Source organism: Cheilinus undulatus, linkage group 11 (genome assembly GCF_018320785.1).
Source record: "Cheilinus undulatus linkage group 11, ASM1832078v1, whole genome shotgun sequence".
Taxonomy (NCBI): Eukaryota; Metazoa; Chordata; class Actinopteri; order Labriformes; family Labridae; genus Cheilinus; species Cheilinus undulatus.
In genome coordinates this window covers 38,111,369-38,139,042 of record NC_054875.1, presented here as the reverse complement: position 1 = coordinate 38,139,042, position 27,674 = coordinate 38,111,369, and the positions used below count along the sequence as shown (strand labels likewise).

General features: G+C 39.6%; 1 protein-coding gene across 1 annotated transcript in view; it reads left to right on the top strand.

Moving 5' to 3' along the window:
- Positions 1 to 2,010: 2,010 nt before the first annotated feature.
- Positions 2,011 to 27,674, top strand: part of sema3ga (sema domain, immunoglobulin domain (Ig), short basic domain, secreted, (semaphorin) 3Ga) — a 28,794-nt gene continuing 3,130 nt past the window's right edge. The window contains exons 1-17 of the mRNA XM_041799268.1: positions 2,011 to 2,560; positions 6,728 to 6,864; positions 17,370 to 17,530; positions 17,646 to 17,708; positions 17,805 to 17,924; positions 18,128 to 18,221; positions 21,697 to 21,816; positions 21,937 to 22,082; positions 22,193 to 22,307; positions 22,410 to 22,479; positions 22,598 to 22,742; positions 22,843 to 23,065; positions 25,908 to 25,996; positions 26,106 to 26,147; positions 26,253 to 26,410; positions 26,506 to 26,573; positions 26,654 to 26,781. Coding sequence (XP_041655202.1) covers positions 6,753 to 6,864; positions 17,370 to 17,530; positions 17,646 to 17,708; positions 17,805 to 17,924; positions 18,128 to 18,221; positions 21,697 to 21,816; positions 21,937 to 22,082; positions 22,193 to 22,307; positions 22,410 to 22,479; positions 22,598 to 22,742; positions 22,843 to 23,065; positions 25,908 to 25,996; positions 26,106 to 26,147; positions 26,253 to 26,410; positions 26,506 to 26,573; positions 26,654 to 26,781 — 1,854 coding nt within the window. The 5' untranslated portion in view covers positions 2,011 to 2,560; positions 6,728 to 6,752. The remainder of the gene's footprint in view (positions 2,561 to 6,727; positions 6,865 to 17,369; positions 17,531 to 17,645; positions 17,709 to 17,804; positions 17,925 to 18,127; positions 18,222 to 21,696; positions 21,817 to 21,936; positions 22,083 to 22,192; positions 22,308 to 22,409; positions 22,480 to 22,597; positions 22,743 to 22,842; positions 23,066 to 25,907; positions 25,997 to 26,105; positions 26,148 to 26,252; positions 26,411 to 26,505; positions 26,574 to 26,653; positions 26,782 to 27,674) is intronic.

The window sequence follows — 27,674 nt, the reverse complement described above, 5'->3', positions numbered from 1 at the left end:
CAAAACGGAGTAACTTTTTCCCCCCTATGATGATTACAAGACATGAGACCATCAGCTTTATGCAAAAATAAGTGATAATACACACAAAAATGTATATTATGTTGTCACGATAGAGACAACTTTTTTATCTATTAGTATATCTATTTTTTGTGAAAATACGTTACATTTTGTAGCAGTTTTTATTGAAACTCTACCGTTAATTTCGATCCTCAGCCGTTGTCAAGGAAATTTACGAGCCGTTGCTGCTAAACGTTTAAATTGTGAGACGGCGATGACGTCATCGCCCGCAGCCAGAGTAGTGTCCGAAATCATTTTTGTGTTTCGCAGTTGAGTCCACTATATGCTGCTCACTATATAGTGGATAGGGAGTAGGGAATGAGTGAATGGTTTCGGACACAGCCACAGTGATGTTAGCTAGTAAAAAGTGACATTTTAATGACTTATCTGTCAATGCTTGCTAACATGTAAATATAAATTCTAACTGTGGCATATCTGTCATTAGCTGGATAACAAAAATATAAGCTAGCTTGGTATACAAATGTTTGAGCTAGTGATGTTCCAAGGGAAGTTTTGAAATTAGCTGTTGAATTATCTGTAAGTGTTTGCTATCATGTAAGCTAGCCAATAGTTATTTTGGACAGAAGCCAAATGTTGGTGTTGAGACGCTGAATTTCTGAACAAGTTGTAGTGACTTATCAGTTGGTTAAGAGGAATGTTAGCTAGCTAACTATTTAAGCCTGGTAGCATTTAAAAATCTTTTACCAGGAAAACTAAATTCTAGCTGTACTGGCTTAACTGTTATTAAGTGGCTAACGGAAACGTAAGCTCACTTGGTGAGGTATGTATTCTGAAGATAGCTGATAAAAGCATGAATTTTCTCCAAATCTTTCCAATGACTTATTTGTCTCTGTTTGCTAACTTGAATGTAAGCAAGCATGGTTATGTTCGCTAGAAATTATGAATGCTGCTGTTTGAAGGATTTTGTATTTGTTAGCTGACGGGAAAGAAAGCAAATGTGAAAGTCAAGTTAATGTGTGTGGAAGCAACAGTGTTTTTTGCTAGGAAGAGTCAGATTGCTTATAAGTTAACTGTAAAGACGTATCTGGCAAACGGCAATGTAAACTAGCCATCGCTAACACCAAAATACATTTACAGTATTTTAGTTGTTGAATTAGCTGTAGTGACTTGGCTGCCCTAGAGCTCAAGAATTGATCAATGGAAAAAAGTGAGCTGATGACTGTTTCGTGGGTCATTGGCTACTAACATGCACATGTGACATCACGAGTGATTGCTTTTGAAATTGTAAATAAGTTGCATAGAGGTTGATCTTACAGGAGATATTAAGACAACGTTTATCTTGGCCTTAACTTGCATACTTAACACTACAAATGCCATGTTTCAGCATGTATTGTTTTGGCATGGCCTCCAAACAAGTCAGACTCCAATCTCCCTGAGGCCTGCCAGGATCTGCCTTCCTCTATGACCTTTTGCACACTGACACACCAACTTCGCCTCATGTGTTTATCCTATTTTACTGTCGAGCTGAGAATACATTCACCCTCTTTCTTTTGTGCCTTTGGAGCACCATACTGCGTCACAGCTAACCACAAAGCCGGTAACGATGAGCACTGAAAGCCGTTTTAATTTCAAGCTCAAGGCTCCTGTGAACAGGATGGATGTCCTTTACGTCCAGTCCTCCCCCCTTTTGGTTGCTTTGTCACTGTCGTCATGAGTGCTGGAGCCAGCCAGAGAGGAATCCCAAGAATCTTTTTTCGGATGACCTGGCTCTCATGGTGACACTGTCCGAGTGGCAGCCCCGGCCCCCTCTTTAATAGTGTATTTCAGCCCCTGCATCATGTATAAGAATAGATTGTGGTTGCCCTGCTGGTGCATGAGAAAAGCATTTAATATAAAGCAGCTGCTCTCCACTCATCGCTATCCAACTCAATAATTCAGCTTAAATACACTTCTCCTCTCTTATGCTGGCATTTTTTTTTTTTTTTTTTGACAACAGCAGTGTTGAACCCACCAGCAGTGACAGGGTTAATCATACCCATATGGTGTACCAAGAGGTTTGGTCCAATGCTGCTGTGGGCCAACAGGAGAGGGAAGGCTGGGTGGGGGCAGAACAGAAGGGAGAGGACAGCAGGGCAGACTCTCTCCCAACACCTGCACCTGGTCACTTGATTCACACTTAAACTCAAGCACCAGTGGACCAACATCTCACCACATCCCAGATATGGCTGCTCCAATCCAGGCGTAAACTTTTGGAAATAGAGGATTGCGTTTTCAGGGATCAGCTGTGTGCCTTTTTTAATGTTTAATGGAAGACAATCAGCCAGTTAACAGCGACTGAAAGGCTTACATTTTTTTTTTCTGTCTCTCCAAGGGAATTTTTCAAACCTATCGGATTGTTTTAAGCCTGCGCAGAGCAGCTCCGGCTCTTGCTGAAGGAGATTTTGTTAACCCAGCTCCGAGGCACCAAACACGGGGAATGCAGCGCTAACATCCCGCAAGTTCTTGGATCTCAAACGCGTATCAGGAAAGTCCTTACTCAAAGGTAGGACATTAAACTTCTCTGTGGTTTAACTTTTAACTTGTGTTGGGTTACTCTGTCACTCTGAATGCTATTTTAACCGAAGTCCTACACACATTTGTTCGGTTCCTATTTCTGGATGTTGAGTTCACAGGTAAGTGCGCACTCGTCCGCGGTGAAGAGAACTAGGTTTAAGATGTCCTGTAATTATTTTTCGTTAAAGAGACACCATGTGTTTTTACAGCTGAACTTTAATCTGATCTGACGGTACCACCCAGCTCAGAAAACCAGCAGAAACCCGTCATTCATAGAAATAAGTAGCCATCATGCATGGAGCCCTGCAGGCACATTTTGTGGTGTAGTTCCTGATTTGAGATGTTTGATATTTTATGGATATTTCAACAGTAATACTGACATTTACTGTTCCTGTTTCATGTTATTGAAAAATATAGATGAAAATATGATCTGCAGTGCATTAATAGTACTTAGGAATATTGCCCTTGTCCTCCATTTTTTCAGTTTAGTAGATCATGGGCAGATTTAATTGATGATATTAACAGCGGATGTGGTTAAAAATTTTATTGCCTATTACGTGTAATAGGTTGTATAGGTTGTATTTTTACACATGTACATCTTCTATTGCAGGTGAAAGCCTCACATAAGTTTAAATCAAACCTGGTTAAAGCTAAAATACACAAAACATATACCCTTTTTTAGCAGGTTAAAGCCTCATACAAGTTGAAGTGTGTGTGATCTAACATCAGTCCAGCTAAAATACACAAAGTACTTGTAAAACACTGCAATCAGGTGATCACAATGTACAGGTAATATGCAATAAACAGGCAAGAAACTCCAATTGGCTACAATTTCCCTTAAATAATTTTGGTATCTGGTAATTTTATGTTACCTATCAGACAATAGTTGCAATTTTACCACTCTGTATTCCCTTTTAAGTTAAATATAGCATGTTTGAAGCTAAAATACACAAAAATATGTCATACACTATAATTGAATGAACACAATGTCCATATAATAAGCAGAAAAAGGGCAAGAAAAGCCAAAATGGATACAATTTTCCTGAAATTATTTTGGTTCTGGTAACTTTATGGTATCTTTTGTGTAAATTTTGTGTTTTTAAACATGCATATCCTTTATTTAGGCAGGTTTAAGCTTCATAAGGGAAGAATTTTAAATCTAACATGTTTAAAGATAAAATATACAAAAAAAAAAAAAAAACGGTCACACACCACAACCAGGTGATCATAATGTGAAGATCATGTGCAATAAAAGGGCAAGAAAATCCAAATGGCTACAATTCCCTTTAAATTGTTTTGATATCTGGTCATTTAATGTTACTTTTTGGGCAAATGTTGTGATTCTACACATGTATATGAATTTTAAAGCAAGTTAAAGCTTTAAATAAGTTCAAATCTTTTAAACTTAACAAGTTTGTAGCTAAAATACATATAGATACTTGTCTTACTCAACAATTGAATGAACAAAATGTACAGATAGCATGCAATTAAAAGGCAAAAAAGGCTACAGTTTCCCTGAAATGATTTTGGTTTCTGGGAATTTTGTGTTACCTTCCATGCATAGGATGTATTTCTGCCTGCATCCTTTTTTTAGCAGGCAATAGCCTTATGAGTTAAAGTCTGTCAAATCTAAAATGTTTACAGCAAAAATACACAAAATACTGGGTGATCACAATTGCAGGTAATGTGTGAAAAAAAAACAAAGAGTTCAATTTCCCTACAAGTCCTTGGATTCTGGCAACTTTATGGCACCTTTTGTGTATAAGTTGCATTTCTGCACATGTATATCCTTGTTTTAAGAAGGTAAATACAACATGTTTACAGTTAAAGTGGACAAAATGCTTGTCAAAAGCTGCAACCAGGTGATCACAATGTACAGGTAATATGCAACAAAAGGGCAAGAAAATGCAAATGGCTATATTATCCTTTGATTGATGTTGGTTTCTGGCAATTTTCTGTTACCTTTTCGTGCAAAGATTGTATTTCTACACGTTTATACCTTTTTAAGCAGGTTGAAGCAGCGTATATATTCAAATCTGTTAAATATAGTGTGTATGCAGATCAAATGCTTGTTACAGACTACAACTTAATGTACACAATGCACAGATAGAATGCAATAAAAGGGCAAGAAAATCCAAATTGCTCACTAAGTACAAATTTTCCTTTTGATTTCTGGCAACTTTATATACCTTTTGTGCAACATTTGTATTTCTGCATGTGTATCCTTACTGTAAGTGGTTCAAAACCTCACATAATTTTAAGTCTGTTCAATCTAACCTGGTTATGACTTAAATACACCTAATACTTGTCACACTCTGCAGCCAGGGGATCATTATGTACATATAGCTAATCTTCCTCATGTAAGTTAAATCTGTTAAATATACCATATCTGCAGCAAAAGTATGCAAAATGCTTGTCATACACTAAAAATAAATGAGCAAAATGTACAGATAGCACGCAATAAACAGGAAAGGAAAACCACCAATCCTTTAGTGATTTTGATTTCTGGCAATTTTATGTTACCTTTCATGCATAGGTTGTGTTACTACACATGTACATCTTTTATTCAAGGAGGTCAAAGCCTCATATATGTTAAAGTCTGTTGAATCTAACATGTAAACAGCTCATACAATACAAATGAGTGGCCCTAATGTACAGATAAAATGCAATTTAAGGGCATGAAGATCCAAACGGCTATAATTTCTCTGAAATTATTGTGGTTACAGGTGATTTTATGCTACCTCTTTTGCAAAGTTTGTATTTCTACACATGTTTATACTTTATTGTAGCAGGTCAAAGCCTCATATAAGTTCAAGCCTGTTTCATCTAACAGCTCATACACTACAACTGGGTGATCACAATGTACAGATAAAATGCATCAAGGGCAAGAAAATATGAAAGGCTATAATTTCTCTGAAACGATTTTGGTTACATATAAAGCAGGGGTTGCATTGGCTAATATTACTTTCTCTAGAGCCTTTCAAATTGAGTTACCCTGTAATGATCAACAGATATCAGCAGTAAATATACGGTGTTTGATGGGAGGATTCGAGATCAAGCTCCCCTGGTGAGCTGATATATGGCAACTGTGTGATTATGCCAGGAAGCCTGCAAGGCGTTCCCCCTGGCTTCTGTTTTCAATTTCTAGACATTCAAGCATGCCAGTCATTTCACTTTCATCACAATGTTCATATTTTTCAAGGAAACATATTTTTCATATAATGTGGTGCACATAAATCCTTGCAATATTGTGAAATGTAATGAAATCATTTTGTGAAATCTCTCACTTGTTTTTCTGCACGAATGCCTCTCCCCTAAAAGCCCTCCTTTTTTCCAGGCTTGTACCTTGTGCCACCGGAGGCCAAGGCTACATGGACGCCATGAGAAAAAGGAAAAAAAGCCCACGGGATGGCTTATAGCCCGAGCAAAGCACACCTTCAGGGAGACAATTTAATGGATGTTATGGACTCAGCTTTTAGTATTCATAATTTATATGGGATCCTCTCCAGCAAAGTGCAGATGCATAATGAATGCTTGAGTTAAGGTCTAACAGTTAGGCCACGTTTCAACACCCCTAAACTGTCAGAAATTGTTTCAGCGAGAAGTACCTGTTTCTTTGAACTGTCATGCGTTTCAGTCGTCAACTCCTGGAAGAACACTGACGTGCTTTGTTGAGAGAGACGCAGAGGGAATCACTGATGGGCATCAGAGTCTTTCTTTAATCACTTTTCTGTTTAGAAAAGTGTATAAATATATGTTTAAGAAAGCGCAAACATGTTTAAGAGCATGTACACGATGACAAGGAGGCATTAATCACCCCTTTTTTAGACTTTTTCCACATGAATGTGCTTGCAGATGCCTTTTTTACAGTCTCAACACATACCTCACTACATTTACTCTTTAAATAAATAATAGGGCTGTCATATTTTCCAGAGCAGGTGTGAAGATTTGGACGTTGTTCTGTCCTGCCAAACTATACGTCTCGCCTCGGAAGGCTGCAGGCCAAACTTCTGATCAGAGAGATCACAGAAAAAGGAAGAGAAAGAAAGAGAGAGAGAGTCTCTTTCCTGTCCTTCCTTCTTTTTCTGTCTCCCATTTCTCATGGGGCACTCTGTCTGTAATAATAGTTCATTCCTTTTTCTTTCTTCTCCTCCAGATTTAGATCTCTGTGGGCTACCTGCATGACTGTTACCATGACAGCATCTGGAGTCCAACTCCTCCTGTTGGCCTTATGTGTTTACAAAGGCTCGGCCCTGCTGCAGTCTGCTCCACGGGTTCGCCTGTCCTTCAAAGGTGAGCTCATACAGATTAGCTAAAACTCCTCCGACAGCAGGGATTGTCATAATTTCTCGTATGTTTCCCACAAAGTCACGCACACGCCCACGCATTCATCCACACCAGCGGTTTTGTTTCCTCTTGTTACATATGTAAAGAACGTGTTTCCTGCCTCATGTCAAACAGAGCCGCACTGAAAACAAAAGGTGGATGTTACGTGTGGTGGGTTATTGGTCGTGCCCTTCCACCAAGTTACTTCCCCACACCCTTAAACCAATGCACACTCCAGCCCGACTCGACTCCTCTTCTTTGTTTTTGATGTCTGACATGATGACACAAGAAGGAAACACCTGAAATTTGATCACCAGGGCAGAAATGATACTTTGGAGCTGTAAAGTTTTGGCTGCAGGGCTCAAAATGTGGCATGAATAGTGGTTTTAAGGCTCTTTTTTTTTTGTAGGAGTTTGGGATTTTCCCATGTCGTCTGCTTCTTGTGCCCATTAAATCTAACAGCAGAGTCAGGTTACAGATATTTCAGTGACACCTTTGATCAAAACATTGCCACATGATTACAGTTATCTTTGCCTCTATCATGTTGTCACTGCGAGCGTCACACCTGAAGTATCTGTAAGTGAGAATTAGAGGTGTGAATCAGGTTTATAACATTCTTTGATGCTTTCATGCAGAGGTGAGTCAAAAAATGTTGTGGTCCCATGTCAGGTCCAGGCAGAGTCAGTGTGTTTGTGTCTCATCTTGTTCAACACCAAGTAATTATTGCTGTTGTATTTTTGAATGCTTTGTAGAGGCCTTTTTATTATATGGAAGTTCTTTATAGTTGAGAGCTTGCTACTACTCTTTTAATCCCTTAACCATTCGTTGTTGGTGTTAATTTTCTATAATTACTTTTTAACATGGATGTTAATGATCAAGAAAACCCATTACCCACAACACCCTTGGCAAATTTGGTGTCCATTCATTTTAAGAGACATACAAGAGCACATGGGCTAATGTACTTTAGAGCAGTGGTTCTCAACTAAAGGGTCGGGACCCAAAGTGGGTCGCGAAGCCTATTTCAGTGAATGTGTGCCTGGAAAAAAATTAGAATGGTCTGGTTGCAGGCCTTACATCTCTGACGGCCAATCTCATGGACCACTTATCTCAGAAAGGAAGTGCCATAATTTGCCTGTACATTTTAGATTTTTTTTTAAAATTCAGCTTTATTTGTAAACAGAGTCTGGCAGCTACATTTATGAAAAAAAAACACATTGCAAACATTACAGACTAAGCAAAATTTCATGAATCAAACAAAGATAAAAATCGGAGGTCTAATCTGGGATTAAATAATTTGAAAAGTAGTTACATGACCAGTGGCTCACTTTAGCTTCATTAGCTTTAGCTAAAGCTGACATAGCTACACTAGCTATGTATTTAACATTACCACATAAGCCAATGTAGCTAAGTTAGCTTTAGCAACAATGAGCTTTAGCAACATGAGCTTAAGCCGACTTTGCTAAAGCTTATGTAACTACGTAGATGATGTATCTACATGGCTTACATAGCTGCTTTGTGAGCATCATTTAGCAACGTTTAGCGATGTTAGCTGCATAGGTCCTACATAGCTCCACAGCTAATGTATAGCTAATTTAACTTTAGCAAAATGAACTCTGGAAAACTTAGCCCATGCTAATGTAGATACATGGCTTACATAGCTACTTTGTAAGCTTGGCTTTAGATATGTTAGCTATGTAGCTCCATTAACAAGTTTACACATCTAATGGAGCTACTCAAGCTACGCCTGCCGCTTTGGAATGTTTTCATGGAGGACAAACTTTATTCCTGTTTACTCGGCTGTATTATGTTTTGTAGTCTAACTGTATTCTATTATCTTAACCCCAACCTTACCCTAAACAGGGGTTTAATCCAATTTTATTTAAAATGTTTTAGCATGTATTTCTGCTCTAAAATGGACAGCTTCTCTGATGAAAGGTCTGTGAGAGCGGCCTTCAGAGATACACAGTCTGAAGACAGACCACTTTCAAAGTTTGGATAGCAGTTTCTCATTAAGGAGTTGATGATGGGTCCTGAGACTTGACCAGTTGAAAATCACTGCTCTTGTTGACTAAAGCTATGGCTTAAAATATTTGTTGATTACCTTTTTTCTGTGAGGAAAACTAGACTATAATTGTCTAAAGATAGATCTTTGTTGATAAAACCTCTTATGAAAGTTATTTTAGAGACTAAAATGTTTGTGTTGGATCCTTGGACATTCAAAACTATGATATATCTCCACTGTGCATAGGATTTTTCCAGGACTTTTCACTGACCAAAATTGGACTGGAGTGTTTTTAGTTTTTGTCAACTTGGTTAAAAATGACTAAGATATGACTAAAGCTAAAGAATATTTTGATCTAAGGACTAAGACTTAATGTGACAAAGCTGCCAAAATAATTACTGGAGAGCTTGTGGAATAATGAGCTGACATGCCTGTCTCTGCCCTGGTTGCTTTTATTGTGAAATGCTGCCTGACCTACATAAAGTTGTGTACTTCCAGAGTGAAGACAGTAGTGATATATCAGTACATTTCTATTATTTGTGGATTTTTAATAAAGATATGTGGTTTAAAGTTTGTTAAGTCAGCAGATGTTCTCAGCTGCTGGGGCTTGACCCACAGAGCCAATTTCATAGGTCCTTGATGTGTGTCCATGAAGTCTTTAAGGCATGTCTGTCCACTTGGTGTCTCTGAACAGTCTCATGTTTTGCACCATTGTTGATCCAAACTGCAAAATTTTTTATGAAATAAGTGTGACTGAAAAATATTAGATATTTTCACTCAGATTCTTGTGCAATTTCTCATCAGGGTCTTGGTGGCGCCTCCTGTGGCTACACCACTTGAAAAACACAGTTCTAAGTCATCGTGACTTCTTGAGAACTTGACATTGCTAAAAGACAGTTTTTTTATTTTTATGTTTTATTGATACTGTTTTGCATCATGTTTATGGTATCTTGGATCAACCAAATGAGTCAACTGATTAAATGCTATCAAAGTTAACATCTTTGTTAACTGTTAATCTGTAAACAATGTAAGATTTTTTGATTAGCTTTCCACACCTCTGCTAATTACAAAGAAGGATTTACTGTAACTCTGGCTTTGCTTTGGAGCAAACAAACCGTATGACTTGAGGCATTTTCGTTTGCATTACACTTTTCCGTTTTTAAAAACCAATATGTGACATTTTCTTAGTATTGGAATTCAAACATTCAATACATGGTGAAACAACAATGTATATCACAGTGTCATAAACAGGAAAATGTAAACAGACAGTGACATACATATATATGTGTATATATATATATATATATATATATATATATATATATATATATATATATATATATATATATAGTTTAGCATTAAAAATATCATTTGGGTTAAAGAGCTTCTACATATTGGTGTATTAACCATTGCAGAAACATAAGAAAGGATTTTGGTTTAACAATGCTGAGATTGAAGTCAGTGTATGAATGAAAATGATGCTTTAATTCAATTTTCTGCATCGAAATGCAAAATATTCCTTCGCCTAATTTTTATTTGTCAATAAAATATAAATATTTTTTCATTTGAATTTAATATCAATTCAATTTAATGACTTAATGATGCCTGGAGGCCTGTCATGGAGCAGCCTGAATATTAAAAAACAAACAAACAAATAAAACAAAGAGACATTTAGACAACAGCAATTTACATAGAGATATAAAATAGGGAAAGAGGTAGTAAAAGAATACCAATATTCAACAGACTGATTAATCAATAAACAAAGAAAATAGGGAAATGATTTCTTTACAAATCCTTAATCAATTAAACACCTTTTGGTACACCAAGAGTAGGAATGAGTTCTGAAATCTGGTACCAACACATCTGATACCTCAGTAACAAGTTATAAAACAGATTTTGATGCTTCATTTCAGTACCACGCCACCCCAACATAATCCCTGTCACTCCAAAGAAGGGCATGAAATCCGTTGACACCTCTTTCCTTTATTCATATGCTCTATTGCCATCTTGTTTCTGAATCATTTACTGTACTGAGACAGCTTTTTCCAGCTGCCTGCTTTTAAAACAGGCATTTCTTTTAAAAGTGTCAATTAAGGCACCGTTTAGGCACCTTTTAAAAATATCAATTGAGCATCAGTATCAGAAAAAAAGCCCAACGATACTCAACCCTAAAATAGAGCATTGCAATATATATTTTTGACAAACATAATTGAATTGCATTGTGGGTATTTTATATGTTGATTTATTTTGTAGATCATTTAGAATCAACAGTATTAATTTCACTCTGTTTTATTACCATCTTGAAAAAAATCTGAGGAGCTTTAATGAATAAAAAGATACAAAAAAAGAAAGCACACATTGATGTCTTGGACCACAGCTGTGGATGTTATCTTAATTTCAAAGCAGACAGTTAACAAGACAAATTGTAAAGGCCTATGTATGCAAATACTCAACATGTGTATATTTTACCCAGTGGACCGAGGCCGGGGATTAACGGACCTGCTTTAAACTATTTTGATGCAGTCATGTGAAACTAAAGCTAGCTAGGTAAGAATAATTGGTGCCATTGATTTTATTCTTTTATTTTGGGAACACAGATAGTATGTTAAACATAAAGAACAGATTAACATAAAAACTGAATTATAGCTAATATGCCCTCTTTGATATTTGTTTATCTCACTTCATATAATTATTGTTAAACTGAACCACATCATTGTACGTGGCATGTTTTTCTCCTATCTTGCAGGCCTTACAAATAATTATACATGTGCAAACTCACAGAAACATTTTCAACCACAAATATAAACCCAGATCAAACAGCCTTGTCCATAGACATCAGGGCTGCTTGTTAAATGAACAAAAAGAAACAAAAATTTCAACAGCACAGGGTGGATTTTTGCAGAATTTGCAAAAGAACAACATCTGATGCAGATTAGAGGTGAGCTAATCATGAGATGTGTCGTTTCTGTTCTGAATTAAGCAGATGTTGTGTGCCTGGAAACAGCTGTCTTCACTGTGTGGGGCTGTTTCATACAACAGCACTTCCATTTCAGGCTTGTGAGAGTGATTTCATCGCATTCTTATATGAACGTTAACTCTAATCCCCCTTCGGTAAACAGCTTAAACACACCGAGGTTTTTTTTTTTTTTTCTTGCTCTAGCGGGGTGCTGGAAGTTGGTCTGACCAATTACACAAGTTTGGTCTTGAACTCGATGTGTTCCTCCCAGTGAGAGATCCAGGAATTCATTAGACTTGCCTTACAGATAAAGCTACTCGCTCTGAGCATCTGTTCAATTCTCAGATAGTTGATAATGTCTGCAGCCGCTTTGAGGGACTCACTCACCCCTCCAAACAAAAACTTGGACTTACTGGCTGGCTGTTTTCTGCCACCCTAAGGATTGATTGTTCATTGTTTGTGACACCGGGTGCCTTTGTTCCCCCGAGGCGCCTGTGGAGGAGGTTTTTCGGAGCGGCTGCAGGACATGTGACTCCTCTGAGCGAATGAGCCGGCCTGAGTGACAGTGCGGAGGATACAGATCTAGCATTGTTTCCTCTTGTCACAGGGAGGTTGTGACAAATAGACACACTTCAAAGGGCTTCCCTCAGCCTCATTTGATAGAATTAGTCAGCATCGCTAGAGAGCAAACTGTGCGGTGTAATTAAGGGCTTGTTTTAGAATCCCAGGCCCTCACTGTGCTGTCACCAGTTTATACATACTTGAGATAGGCCGGGGACTAAACAGGAGTGGTCATTAGAGCCTCAGTGACAATATGTTGTCAAGTTGTAACACGAGAGCTTATAATAGTGGCTCCATGCTTGAATTGTACGTCCTTCCCAGTGTTTCCCCGTCAGTGTCACTATGCTGTCAGGGGATAAGTGTTAGCTGAATGTTTACCAGATGATGGCAGTACATTGTTTGCTATTTTTAGAGGATGGAGACATGTATAGGGGTGTGGTGTTTCCACATTTAGCACCCTGTGTGAATCCACTACGGCCCAGTGGAGCTTGTCCAGAGGCTTGTTATCCTGTGTTTACCTCTCAGGAACAAGACCGGACCCCCGTTCCCACCTCCGCGGCTCCATGTCGTGTCGTCCGGAGATCCGATTGCATAGCTTATTTTAGTCGCACCTTGACTGCATCCTGTTAACATTGACCTCAAAAGGGAAGATGGCAGGCACTTTGATGTAAATAAAGATTGCGCTTCCTGCTGAATCCCTGTAAGCCGGCTTCTGAGGGCCCTCTGAGAACATTTGTCATTATATAAGCCTGCTGTCTCTACCACGCTTACATTGCGTCCCAGTGTGCAAACATGCTGGACAATGTCTGGAACATGTGTCTCTGTGCTGCTTTTAATGTTTCTAAATGAAGCGGAGACTAGTTTGACAGAAGAATGGAAAGAAAAGTCACATTCAGAGGCGGAGTGTGGCACGCAGACCTCACAGCAGATGAAAATTGTTCAATCAAAGCTTTCAGGAGAACAAAAAAAAAAAAAAAGAAAAGCAGAAACATTTTCCACAGCGGCGTGTCTTAACAGGTTACGCTCTGCTGAACACAATCCTGATCTTAAGAATTAGCAGCGAGTTCCACTGACCGTGTTCCCTAAGGGACCTGCTTTTTCGCCCAACTCTGCAGGGCACGTGGTGCCTTAAACTCAATCACACAGTCAGGACACATGAAATATTAAGATCTTAAAAGCGAATATGTTTCTTAAAATGCACCAAGTTGAGTTATATTTAATCAGTGACACACATTTTGCAGAACAGAAGTGAGAAGGGTGTTGTTAAAGAGGCCACAAGTTCAGCCGAGTCAGTAATGAAACATGTTCAAGGCATAAAGGGAGTAATGTGAAAGTGTGAGAGAGGTCACCTCTACTCCCTCTGCTGTTGGTTTTACAAGTGATCTTCCCTCTTTTAATCAAAATCTTTACATTCATGATTATGCTGAGAATTTTAAAGCTAGTGGCACAGGGTGCATGATGGGTAATAGCCTTATGAACCATGTTATATGTCCAAGTTGTGCTTGTCTCTTACAGATGTTAACTATGTTTTATATATAAGGTGTCTAACGTGATACTGCCAGTAAGGATGCTGCCTTGAAGCACCAAAGAGGATTAAGGTCTTACATTTTCCAGACATCAAATTGCCTGTTAGTAATGTTAATGTGTGTAATGGGGGGAAATATCTTTGACATTTTGTCTCAGAAAAAAATCCCTGATAATGACTCTATTAAAAAGCAGCTGCAAGATGTTTTCGCAAGCTGGCATTCTTTAATGCATGTCTATCATGTGTCCAGACTGTCTATGTGCAGTATATGCATAGTTTATCCCTCTTTATATACTGCACTCTTGTAGAAAGTCCTTCAATCAATCTATCTGTGATCTCCAGATTATCAAACAACTTTTGATATTAGACAAAGATAAATCAAGTAAGGCAGTTTTTGAATGGTGGTTTCATTTATTAAGGGAAAAAGCCATGCTAACCTATGTGAAAGTACTTGCCGCTTCGTTTAACTTTGAATTAACTGTGATTAACCCAATTTTTAGAAAGCTAAGTTCAACCGTATTAGCCACACCCAGGCCTGATTACTGTCAGACCTGTTGAATCAAGAAGCCCTTCAATAGATCCTGTCTGACAAAGTGAAGTAGGCTAAAATATCTCAAAAAGCAACATCCCCATGCCATGATCTATGAGAAACAAAGTCATTGACATCATCCATCTGGAAAGTGTTAAAAAAGCCATTTCTAAGGCGCTGGGACTCCAGCAAACCATGGTGAGAGCCATTATCCACAAATGGAGAAAACTTTGAACAATGGGAACCTTCCCAGGAGTGGCCGGCCTTCTGAAATTACTTCAAGAGTGAATCAATGACTCATCCAGGAGGTCACAAAAGAATGCAGACTCATCTGAAGACCTGCAGGCTTCACTTGACTCAGTTAGGGTTGGTAGTCATGATTCAACAATAAGAAAGAGATGGCAAAAATGGCATCCAATTTGGGGGGGGGGGGTTCGATGATCCCCACAACTTTTGGGAAAATGTTGTTGACTGGCAAGACAAAAGTTGCATCCTGTTACATCTGGAGTAAAACTAACAGCATTTCATAAAAAGAACATCATACCAACAGTGGTGGCAGTAGTGGTGGTCTGGGGCTGCTTTGCTTCTTCAGGACCTGGATGACTTGCCGTGATTGATGGAACCATGAATTCTGCTTTCTACCAGAAAATCCTGAAGGGGAATGTCCGACCATAAGTTTGTGACCTTAAGCTCAAGCACACTTGGGTTAAGCGTCAGGACAGTGATCCAAAACATTCCAGCAAGTCCACCTCTGAATGGCTTAAAAACATAAAACGAAGGTTTTGGAGTGGCATAGTCAAAGCCTGGACTCAAATCAGACGCTGTGGAATGACCTTAAAAAGGCATTCATGCTTAAGAACCCTCCGGTATGGCTGGATGAAAACAATTCTGCAAAGAAGACTGGGCCAAAATTCTTCCACAGAGATGTGAAAGACTCATTGCCAATTATTGCAAACATTTGCAGTTGTTACCGCCGAGGGTGGTACAACCAGTTATGAGGTTTGGATGGCTTTTTTTCCTACAATGAATGATCATTTAAGAATTTTAATATTAGTCATGTACACGTGTCTAACAAAAAAAAATCAATTGTTTTAAAATTTATTTCTTAAACATTTAAGAGTGAGAGGGGTGAATCATTCATTTCATACACCAGGGGTGTTATGGCTGTGCCAAGGAAAATGTTCTAGAAACAGTGTGTACGGTGTGGTCTGACCTGCAGTCATCATTCTGAGCTGATCTGATGTTACTGTTGATTACTGATGTTAAATTAAGTGAGTTCTCATCTCAGAATTAACATTGCAGTAAACTCCTTGAGTGTCGTGATTGTAGTTTACATCCCACACTTTTGGTAGTTGTATTTAGCCCGAGCTCTCTTATGTACCGTCTAGAAGTTTCCTCCAGTAATACGTTCATATGCATATTTTCAAGTAAATTTTCAACAATGTTTATGACACAGCTGGAGGCATACACGAACGCGTTTAAATCTGATTGGCCGGGGCACAGATAACCTCGCGGTTAGGTCGTCCCCATGAATGGTGGCTGCCTGGGTTCAAGTCCAGGCAGTGGCTCCTTTCCAGCATGTCTCTCCCACATTCTCTAATCCCTGTTTAAGACTATATCCACTGTCCCCTCTCTTAAATAAAGGCATAAAAAGCCCAAAATGTGTCTTAAAAAATATAAAGTAAAATAAATAGATGCAGAAATAAGTTGATGAGTAAATCTGATTGGCCATCCTAGAACAATTTCCTCTATTTACATTTGATTTTTAGAAAGACAGCAGAGGGAAGAAACTGTTCTTGTGACAGGATGATTTGGTCCTGATGGATCTCAGCCTCCTGCCAGAGGGGAGGGCCTCAAAAAGTCCATGTCTGGGTTAAGAGGGGTCGGCCACAATTCTACCTGTCTCAGAGACCTGGAGGTGTACTTGGCGCTTCTGCAAACCCTTTCCTAATAACATTAATGTCTCTAAAGACACTGATGAATTATAGTTATAGGGAAGCAAGCAGCAAAAAGGGATTTTTTTTAAGTTGTTTTGCTTGGCAAAAAATATGTTTACATTGAAGCTCTCTTTTTATGAAGTAGTTTGGAAAAGGCTGGTTGAGATAAGTCATAAAAACACCATTGATAGGTGGTTTGTTCACACTGACAAACATTGTTTGTTGTTGTCAATATGGAACATTTTATCGCTAAACACCAAATCCTGCTGATACATGATTGGTCCAAGCAGCTAAGACTATAAATTTACCACAAACGGAAACCAGAGGACTTGACATAGTGAAAATCCCGACGTCTGTGTACAGATTCTACATCTTTATGTGGAATATATAAATAAAGATTAGCACTCAGTTGGAACAGAGAGAGAGGCTTGGGGAGGAGAGGAGGCAGTCTGCTGAAGGACAGGGTCTTTGTTTTCGTCTCTGAACATCTACTCTGAAAGTCTCATACCTTTTATTGTTGGTTGTTAGATATGGTCAGCGGAGACTGAAAAAGGTTAATAAATGCAGTATGGATTTGTCTGTATGATCTATCCCTTTGCGAGAAGGTGCCCTAGTTTGGCAACCCCAGTTCAAAGTTTGTGGATACACCCCAGGGTGCAAGTGAAATGTGTTTTGTCTGGATGAGTCAATACTTTCTAAACTGTTTGAAGAAATCATAGGTATGAGCTTGTAATTTTTTGCTGGTTTAGGCCTCAGAAAATGAAATCATCTGGGTTACACAAACATCAGATGTAGACACTGGTTCAGCTGCACCTCTTTAAGGCTTCATATTTTATAAACTAGGAACTATTAATGCACTTTAATATGTGACTGACTCTTTGTGTTGTGCTGGATTTTATCTGGGGCTTGAGGCTGTAATAAAGTTTGGATTAAATAACAATGCTGCCACACTTTCCCCTCAGAACTAATGGACACAAAAGCAGCCCGACCCTTCAGTTTCTCCTTCAACACCAGCGACTATCGCATCCTGCTGATGGATCAGGATCAGGGCCGTCTGTACCTGGGGAGCCGCGAGTACCTGGTGGCACTGGACATGCACAACGTCAACAAGGAGCCTCTTATAGTGCGTACAAACTCTACCAGCTTCCTGCTTCATAAATCCAGTCTGCTGTTTGGTATGTGGCAGTTAAGTCTCTTAATGCAGTGATCCTTAATAATCCAGCATTTCACAAACACAGATCCACTGGCCGGCGTCTGCAAAGAGAAAAGGAGAATGCCAGATGACAGGGAAGGGAAGACAGGTGGGATCTTGTATTTACATCCTGTTCTTTTAGAATTACAAACAAAACAGCTGCGATGATGTTTGAATTCCATTTGTCTTACTCCTCTTTGTCCAGGGTGAATGTGCCAACTTTGTGCGCCTGATCGAGCCGTGGAACCGCACCCACCTGTACACCTGTGGGACGGGGGCGTACCAGCCGATCTGCACATTCATCAACCGAGGCTGGAGGGCAGAGGTGAACACAAAGACGTTTACATTTTCCCCTCAGAGCAAGATTTACTGTACAAATCCCTCGGCAGCAGCAGGCCTGGAAAGCTTGGTCCCTGATAAATATTTCAGGACTACAAACTGGGACAGTGATTTGTTTACGATTTTCCCATGTTCCCCAGTGACGTCTATTTTTAATGCATCTTTTTCCTGTCTTATCTGGCTCTGCAGGACTACCTGTTTAGGCTGGTCCCTGGGTATGTGGATTCAGGGAAGGGAAAATGTTCCTATGATCCTAAGCAGGAGAGTGTCGCAGTTCTGCTCAGTAAGAAATAATTTACACTGAAAACTCAATTCTTAGCAAGTGTATTTGTCTAATTTTCTTGTTAAATTATCATTACTTTGACTCAGTCCCAAAACACCACTTAGCCCCTTCAACAATTTGTATGTTCAAATCAAGGGTTAGGATGTCCTGTTTCTTGTTGGAATGGAGGAGAAGATTGAAGCTCCAGAGCTACATGCCCCTTCAGAGATTTTCCAGAGGCATACTCAAAGCAGGAAATCACTTAGATGTCTCTTGAATCATTGGCAAGGTTTCTAATCTAATATCATAAATTAATGTTTCAACGTATTGTGGTCCTTTTGATTTCATACCAGCATTTACGTCTGTTAATGTAAATAGTGCCGACCACTGATGACGCAGGTCTTCCCATTTCCTAGGGGGGAATTTTACCGCTACCCCTTGTAACTCTGTTTTAAGGGGCAAGAGGTCATTCAAAATCAAGGGGTAGGGGGAAAAGTCAGAAAGAGGACTGAGCCTTTTATAAGCTACATTCCTGACAGGTCTGGATGTAACAAGGCAGCTCTGAAATGCTTGAAATGGCGACTTATAAAGCTGCCAATGCAGCAAGCAAATAGTACTTGTTAAGTATCTTGAAATTAGATCTACTTACTAATTTAGATATGAGGTCTGTGTCCATTAACAGCTTTTTTTTTTTTTTTTTTTTGCACTGGCAACACTCACAACCTCAGATTGAGAGCCCTTCTCAGCGGTTCCAATAGTTAAACTCCTGCCCCCTCTATAGAGACCATTAGTCCTGTTGTCAATAGGCCTGTGTGCTTAAAATGTTACTGTATTCATGGAAACATCATCAAGAAAATGTGGAAATACACTAAAGATTGAAAAGCAGCTCTAGGCCTGCGATTAGTACCCCTAAAAAGATGACAGATGAGTTCTCCTAAGTGATGGCATGCTCAGAGAGGGAAGCTCAAATGTTACTTCACTATTATCTGTTGGGTTATTTGCCAGAAAAATGTTGAGAATCTGTCAGTTGTTTTTATTCTATCACTTCCTGACTGAAATGTGATGATAAAGACGATGCATACTGAAAATCCAGAGAGAGATTGGGCTATAGTATGTGTTAAAAAAATTTCATACCCCTTTAGCTACCATTAGTTTAAAGATCATATATTTTACCCCTTTAATACAAGTTTATATTGGTCTCAGAGGTCCCTCAACATGCCTGTGAAGTTTGTTTCTGAAAAAACACTCCAGTATTGGATTTTTGCATGTCTTAAAAACCCTCTGTTTCAGCCCTGCTCAGAACAAGCTGTTTCAGTGTCTGTGGCTTTAAATGTTACTGAGCTGTCTGACTCCTCCCCTCTCTGGAAATGGATGTGGCTTAATGGATGTGGCTCTCCTGATCTTCTGCTGGCAGCTGAGAGGATGATCAGGAGCGGACAGCAGAACTTTCTTCCAAGCAAGGAGGGCCAACCAAACCTGGGGGCGGTGCTAACTCCCCACATGACATTATGAGGGGAAAATCTGAGAACAGCTTGTTTCAGCACACATTTTTTGAAAAGTGGAGAAAGAGAGGGGAAGAGGAAATAGATTTATCTGATTCTCGGGGGGGCACATATTTTTGCTAGAAAAGCCTGAAAATCTAAATCTAACATTAGCATTCAGTTTGATAATCCAGAAATGGTTGAAAAGATGCATATTAGTTAGGACTTTAAGCATTCATTTATGTATGCAGATGCACTTAAGATCCATGCAGCGTCTCCCTGCAGCTACACTGATGTAAAATAAGCCAACCACTGCTCCTAAATGTCTCATTGTAGTTTAAAAAAACTTACTGACAGCTCAGTGGGAAAGTCAAAGTCATCTGCACCTTATGATATCAAATATTTCACTTTCTACTGTTTCCATATTTCTTTCTCAATCCATAACAATTTCTTTTGTCTGTGGTTAAGTTAATGTCAAAATCTACCATACATACCCAAAGTTACTTGTCATCTTTTGGAATTAAATCAGAAATCCAAACAGGAAGTCAATTACCCTTAAGCCCATTACACACGTACATTTGGCACTGTCAGACACACAGGTGTGTCCAAACAATCGCCCACATTATTTCTCATGAACAAAAACCCAAATGTGCTGCCCTGTGGCAGGTAACGTCACTGCTCAGCTGTTTGTACATCCAGCTGCTGTGTAGTAACTCTGTTTTAGAGCACAGAGGAAGAAATTTAGCGCCATCTTCTGTTTGAGGTGTAGGGAGGCCTCAGCCATCAATAAAATATCACTGCTCCAATAATTTCTTTCACTTTGTTGCCGAGACAGGAGGTGAGCCCTTGTAGTTTTGCTGTTAGTATGTGTTGGATCATCTCTTGACATGCATCATATGACGCAATCCTGCGGCACTAATGTGTTGTGGGAATTAGTTTAAGACAGTACAAAAATCCAAAATGACAACAAAACAGTTTCAAATGAAAAATAGTGTGTCAGGTCAGGTATGGGAGCATATGCCGGTTCACGTCAACCTTGGTCCTGTATTGCTCTGCTCTCCTAATGGCCATTCTCCAGGGCCCATGCCCCATCTGTCCAGGTATCCTCCTAGCTGCCCCCTCTACGATGCATGTGGTCGCCCCACCGGTGCCTGGGAACCCAGTATGCAGTGAGCTGGATCAGGCTTGGGAAAGTGTGCCAGGTGCCATAAAAGCACAGCTGCATTTTCCATTTCAGGCAGCTGACCCTTACCATCCTCGCTCTCCTGTGCACATCAGCACAAGACACAGTCTTGCCAACAATACCCAAAATTTCACCAAAGAAAAGCTGTCCTGAAGGAGTCTAGCAGAGCCACTAGTCAGCATCCAGGCCTCACAAGAATATAGTAGGACCAATAGATCCAAGGACCAAAAGACTCCAGACTGTGTGTGTTGAGGGGGAATTGCAATTGGCTACACAAATTCTCCGATTAATTGCATTTAAAAAATGTAACCCTTTGACAGTCCTAGTATTAATTTATTAAAACTATTTTTGATATATTTGTTTGTTACTAACAGAACTGATACTTTTCTTGATTTTGATTGGTCAGTAAGGGCGAATTGACATTGATGAGCGTAGCCATGTTCCTAAAGTTGGACAATTTTCAACTGAGCATTGTGAAGGAAACAACAAAAATAACTTACATCAAGGGTGTTAGAAAAAGCTTGACATCCCAATAGACATCCCATTTTAAAAACCCAACAAGTAAAATTTGGTTCCAGCATTGGCTAATATTTTGACTTATTATAAGCAATTCAGGCCTTTATATCTTGAAATAAAATGTTCATAGATACTTGTAAAATAAATGTGGTTTATAGTAACAGTCAGGAGATATTTTAACAAGAAATTGGACAAATACACTTGCTAAGATTTAGTTTTTGTTGCTTATTTATTGGCAGAAACACAAAATTCCTATCAGAAATCCTTCCCCTAGAGAGTCTCATCATTCTAATTCCCTTTTTTTCTCACTTCACAGATGGTAACCTATATGCAGGCGTCCATATTGACTTCATGAGTACAGATGCTGCTCTGTTTAGGACCATGGGAGGCAGAACAGCGATCAGGACAGAGCAGTACGACTCCAGGTGGCTCAACGGTGAGTAAGCGTGGGTGTGAGGCGGTAACCGTGTCTGATTACAGGTTATGGTTCCTCTCATTTTATTTGACAACCACTTTGCTCAATCCCCTCTACATTTATGTGTCTTTATCCTCCCAGAGCCGGTGTTTGTTCAGATCCAGCAGATCCCTGACAGTGCAGAAAGAAATGATGACAAACTTTACTTTTTTTTCCGTGAGAAGACTCTGGACTCGAGTGGCGGGGCGAGCCCCAGCGTTATAGCCCGGGTTGGGAGGGTGTGCCTGGTGAGCTGAAAAAGAAAAATCCTATCTCTTGTAAAAATAGATCAATCTTACCTTGTGAGATGAAGCCTATTGTACAAATCGAGCCTTGACCCAATTTCCTTCCTGTCTAGAATGATGAAGGAGGGCAGAAGTCCCTGGTGAACCGTTGGACGACGTTCCTGAAGGCCCGTCTTATCTGTTCGGTGATCGGAGAAGATGGAGTGGAGACACGATTTGATGAACTACGTGAGGCCACAATGAAATAAGCTCTGACCTCAAACTGATAGCATTTTAATTGCAGCTGCCTTTACTTTCCTGTTATTGATTTTGTGTCTTTTTATGTTGCAGGGGATGTGTTTATTCAGCCAACACAGGATGAGCGAAACCCAACGGTGTACGCTCTCTTCACCACAGCCGGGTTAGTTGATTTTGGTTGATATATTCCCACCTCACACCCAATCTCAGCAAACATTTTTGTGGATGATACTCACTGTGATTGTCTCTTTAATTACTCTAATTGTCTGTTTCTGCTAAAGCTCTGTGTTCAAGGGCTCAGCCGTCTGCGTGTACTCAATGGCTGATATCCGTAATGTCTTCAATGGACCGTTTGCACACAAACATGGCCATAATTACCAGTGGACTGAGTACACTGGCAAGATTCCATACCCTCGGCCTGGAACAGTATGATTCCTCTTTATTAAGTCCACATTAATCCATTAAACCATGCACACTTTATTCTGAAGATACGTTACACATTTCTTCTCTCCCTCTTTTTGTCCAGTGTCCAGGAGGAACCTTCACTCCTGGTATCCGCTCCTCCAAGAACTTCTCAGATGAGGCTGTGAATTTCATCAGAGCACATCCTCTCATGTACCATCCAGTTTATCCCATCCACCGCCGCCCCCTGGTGGTGAGAACTGGAGTGGACTACCGCTTCACTGCCATAGTGGTGGATCAGGTGGATGCAGTGGATGGACGCTACGAGGTGTTATTCCTGGGGACAGGTGAGTCTGCCACACATCTGATGGCATTATAAGACTAGGGAGTAAGTATTTTTTAAGAATTGAATAGAATTGAATAGATTTTCTTATTTTATCTTATGTTAAAACAGCAGAAGGACCAGTCGTTAATTAGTAGTAAAGTTCATGAGCGTCCTTATAATTTTAGGCATCAGCTAGCACTATTTTAGATACTGCGTGGGTTTTTTATGCGTAAGAGAAACTAGATAGAATGAACAGTGAGATTACATGTCTCTGTTGGCATTTTAAGGAACATAAAGGTGCTTTTTGTCACGTTTTGGTCATGTAACCTACTGTCCTTTACATTGGAACTCTGCTATCAAGCAAATATTTCATTGTTTACATGTTTTTATCCCCTTTCACCACATTTATGTTTTCTGGGATGTAGAGATGCTCTGAATTAACTTTTTTTTAGACCAAGTACAAGTATATACATTTGGGACTCACTGATTCAGGATATAAGTATGAATACAATAATACCATTATAATTTTTAAAAGTTATTTATAAAGATTGTTTTACTCTCGTCGGATGCTGAGATTGAGAAGTGCATAGTTTGCCGTCTGTTTTACTTGGGCCATACTCATTTTTGTAAGAATTTCACAAAACTGCAGGCATGGTGCCAACTTAACCTACTAGCTCCAATACTCAGAGGCAAACATGCTGCTGTGAAATGATTATGAGGAACATCAGGCATGCTTCATGAGAATGAGTACAAGTACTTGGGCTTAGAAATGGCACCAGTAAGAATCAGTGCATCCCTGTTGGGAACCAATATGTCAGACACAAGGAATAAATATGAATGTAGGTTCAGAAATTTGATGCTAGCAGTGAAGAGGTGCCAAACCCCCAGCAACAACCCATTGGTGGAGTGGAATCTTAATCTACCTTGTCTCAGACAATATTTAACAATAAAGGCAGAGCTTCCACCATTTAGAATGGCAATCTCATTGAATTAGACTTTAAAACCTTATACCGGTAATTCCCAATGGTAGGCCTATGTCCTTAAAGCAATGACGAAGGGGGTTCAGAAAGGCCAAATAAAGACAGTGTGCACTGTTTTGCACTACTTAACCTGACAAACATATAGACTGTTTCATATATCCATTGCAGGATATGTTTCACATTCATCTGGGAAGCATTTGGGAAGAGCAGGACTTTTTAAAAAAATTCTCTGAAGGTGATTTAACACATTTCACATTCATTACAGGCCAATCAGAGCGACAAACAAATTGGATCATAGGCATTCACAGCTCTGGAAGTAACCTGAGAAAGGCTGCCATAATTTATGAACAGTGAAGCTTGTTGATGGATAAAACTCATGCCGCAGCCGGTCGGCACAGGTGCAAAACCATCTCTGCCAGGAGAAGCATTGGGTGTAGTTCTTGGCTCTTGTTTTAAGAAATTTGACCCAGTTCTGATAAAACTGCCACCTTACTATTAACCATTGCATAGGATATTAACCTCACAAAGGAGATGGATTCGCCCGTTTCTGTGTTTCTCACTGGCGAATCCATCTTGCAAAGCTCCCATCTGAACAGATTAGGCCCTGTAAGAAAGTGACAGGACTGTTATTTATGAGGCAGTACTTTTGGGTGCGGCAGAGTTGTAACGTAAGCAAACAGCGACAAGAGGCCGGTGTAATTGTGGTGGAAGAGATTAGTGTGGACTCTGCTATAGCATCAGTTTTATCAGAACTTGTTGGCATTTCTTTGTTCAAAGATGAACAAAGATCAGCAGTGAGTTTTTCTTTTCAGAAACGACAAATTGTGTGCTAACGTGTCTACAGTCACCATGTTTCACATTATGCAGTTCTCAATGGAGTTTACTCCTCGGTAGCGGCGCACACCCACAATGTCACATTTTGTTGCTCTGATTGGCCCTTTTTCAAAGGCTCTGCTCTTTCCCAAACACTGTCCACAGGAGGTTTTCCAGATGAATGTGTGAAACAATTCCATCTGGTTTATCAGGTTAATAGGATATGACACTACATCAAATCTGGCCAATCCATCTGCTCTGCAAGGTTATGCACGTACAGCAAAGCACTGAGGCTACTTCCAGGTAATGTTGGGCTAACAATAAATCTATAGATATCACATGTAAAACAAAGACAAGGAAGTATGAGTCAAACCTGGCCCAATTTTGGTGTTACAAGGAGAGCCACATTCCTTCCTTTTACCACATCCAACCTGCGTGAGAAAAAGCAGACCTGGTAGAAAAAGTGTCTTCTACAAATGTTAGGGATGAGGACAACTGTGAATCTGACTGCATTTTGATGCTTTGTTGATTTCTTTTTGGTGCTGTTATTTTTGGTTTGGTTTTGTCTGTCCTTGCCTGGCTTTGTGTTTTGTTTTGTTTTTTATCCTTTCATGTTGGAGACCTTAATTATGGTGAATGAGATTTAAGTAGGCCTGCATATTTTCCTCACATTGTTTCTTTGCAAAAACATCAATAAAAAAACTAGGGAAAAAAGAAATGAATGGAAAATAACTAACCTTCTCTTGCATGCAAAGGCAGAAATTTGATTTGCATGTGCAAATATATGCCATTCAAGGTATTAAGAGAACGTGGCTAATTGAAAAACAATTAAAAAAATAAAATCACAACATAAACATAATGAAAAATGGAGCAAAAACAGACAGGAGTTACATTAAAGCAAGTCATCAGGTTTGTAGAATACATTCTGACAGGGTGTTTAATGATATCAATACACTTTGCTGCATGCTGTATGAAGTAGCAGGTTGACCCCAGAGTGTCCTTGCTGTTTATGATAATTATGGCAAAATGAGAGAGAAACAAGAAAGCCTGAGTATTTTATTTCACTTCTAGATAGAGGTACTGTCCAAAAAGTGATCGTTTTACCCAAAGATCCAACAAGCATGGAGGAGCTGACCCTGGAGGAGGTGGAGGTTTTCAGAGTAGGTCTAAAAACATCATCCTGAAATTTGAGACATACTTCAATTTTACTTAAACACTAACAATATGCATGTTATATTTGTGTATCTTTTTCTGTTTATTGATACACAGAGCAGAGCTCCGGTCAAAACCATGAAGATCTCCTCTAAAAGAGTAAGTTAGTCCCTGTCATTGACTCTGTGACGTTTTTCCGCATGTACCCAAACAAACTCCTCACAGCGACACCAACTTGAGTTTATTTTCCTTTTCTCACCATAGCAACAGCTGTACGTCTCATCAGACGCGGGGCTGACCCAGGTGTCCCTGCACCGCTGCGGAGTCTACGGCAGGGCCTGCTCCGACTGCTGCCTGGCCCGGGACCCCTACTGTGCCTGGGACGGAGAGAGCTGCTCGGCCTTCACCCCGTCCACAAAGAGGTTAGGGTAACTTTTTATGTCTACATTTTACTTTTTAATTCTTAGACAAAAAAATGAGGATTTCAGCTTTGTCATGTTCATTTATTTGGTCTCAGGCGGAGCAGACGTCAGGATGTTAAACACGGTGACCCACTGAGGCAGTGCAGAGGCTTTAATGCCAAAGGTGAGGCTTTTAATGGTCATGCATGTTTAAAATTGTAGTTTATTTAAAGCATTTGTTAATATTTTATTATCTTTGAGCAGTGGAGAAACGTCTGAGGGAAACAGTGCAGTTTGGGGTGGAGGGCAGCAGCACCTTCTTGGAGTGTCAGCCTCGCTCTCCTCAGGCCACCGTCAAATGGCTCTTTCAGAGGGAAGGGAAGAGGAAAGTGGTGAGGATGCATTTATGTTTATTATTATTGAATATAAAAATAGTAGTTGGATATCTTGAATTACAACTATTTGCTTTTTGCAGAAGAATTCTGCTCTCATACATGTTCTGTAAATGTAGTTCTTGTTAACAGGATAAGATTTTTCTCCATCAGGTGTCAACAAGAGGAATGGGGCTTTAAGCTTGTGGTATAAAACAAATTAAGAAACTAAAAATGAAGAAGGAAAATGGCAGACTAAACTAAAGAGTATGTCAATCCCTGGACAATTTTCAAGTGAAATCTTATGAATATGAAAGATTTGATTGTAAAGTATTTAACTTCTACATTTTGGGCCTGATTATAACAGTGTAAAGTGTGCTGTTTGAAGTATGTGGCTCACATCGATTTTGGGCGTGCCTCTCTTTATTTTAGTACCTTGAAGGCACACAATCTGGGCACAAACCCAGGCACAGTGGCTTGATTATATAAGTGTTTGTACTGGGAGTGACATGAATCAAACCAATCAGAGCGTCAGGTTCCAAGAGGTGTCTGTCTGTTAGCTTTATGTTCCGATAAAAACTCTTATGAACTTATGAGCAAACGCACCTATATTATGAGCTGACTGTATGACCAGATGGGATTGACAGACTCTGTGTCTTTCATCAGGCAAATCCAGCTTGCTAAGCTCCAGTCCACATTATTTATGCCAGGTCTGAAAATAGATCCAACCAATTAGTGTCATTTGAGGAGAACAAGGCATTAGCAAGGTTTTCATTTTACTGGAAGCTGTTGGCAATGGCTGCCACCAGTGTAATGCTTATCTTGGATGTAGCTATAATATAGTGGCTGTTTTATCAGAACAGTACTGAAAGCTTTTGATGGCGGGAAAGATGTTTTCATTCTTCTCCTGGCCT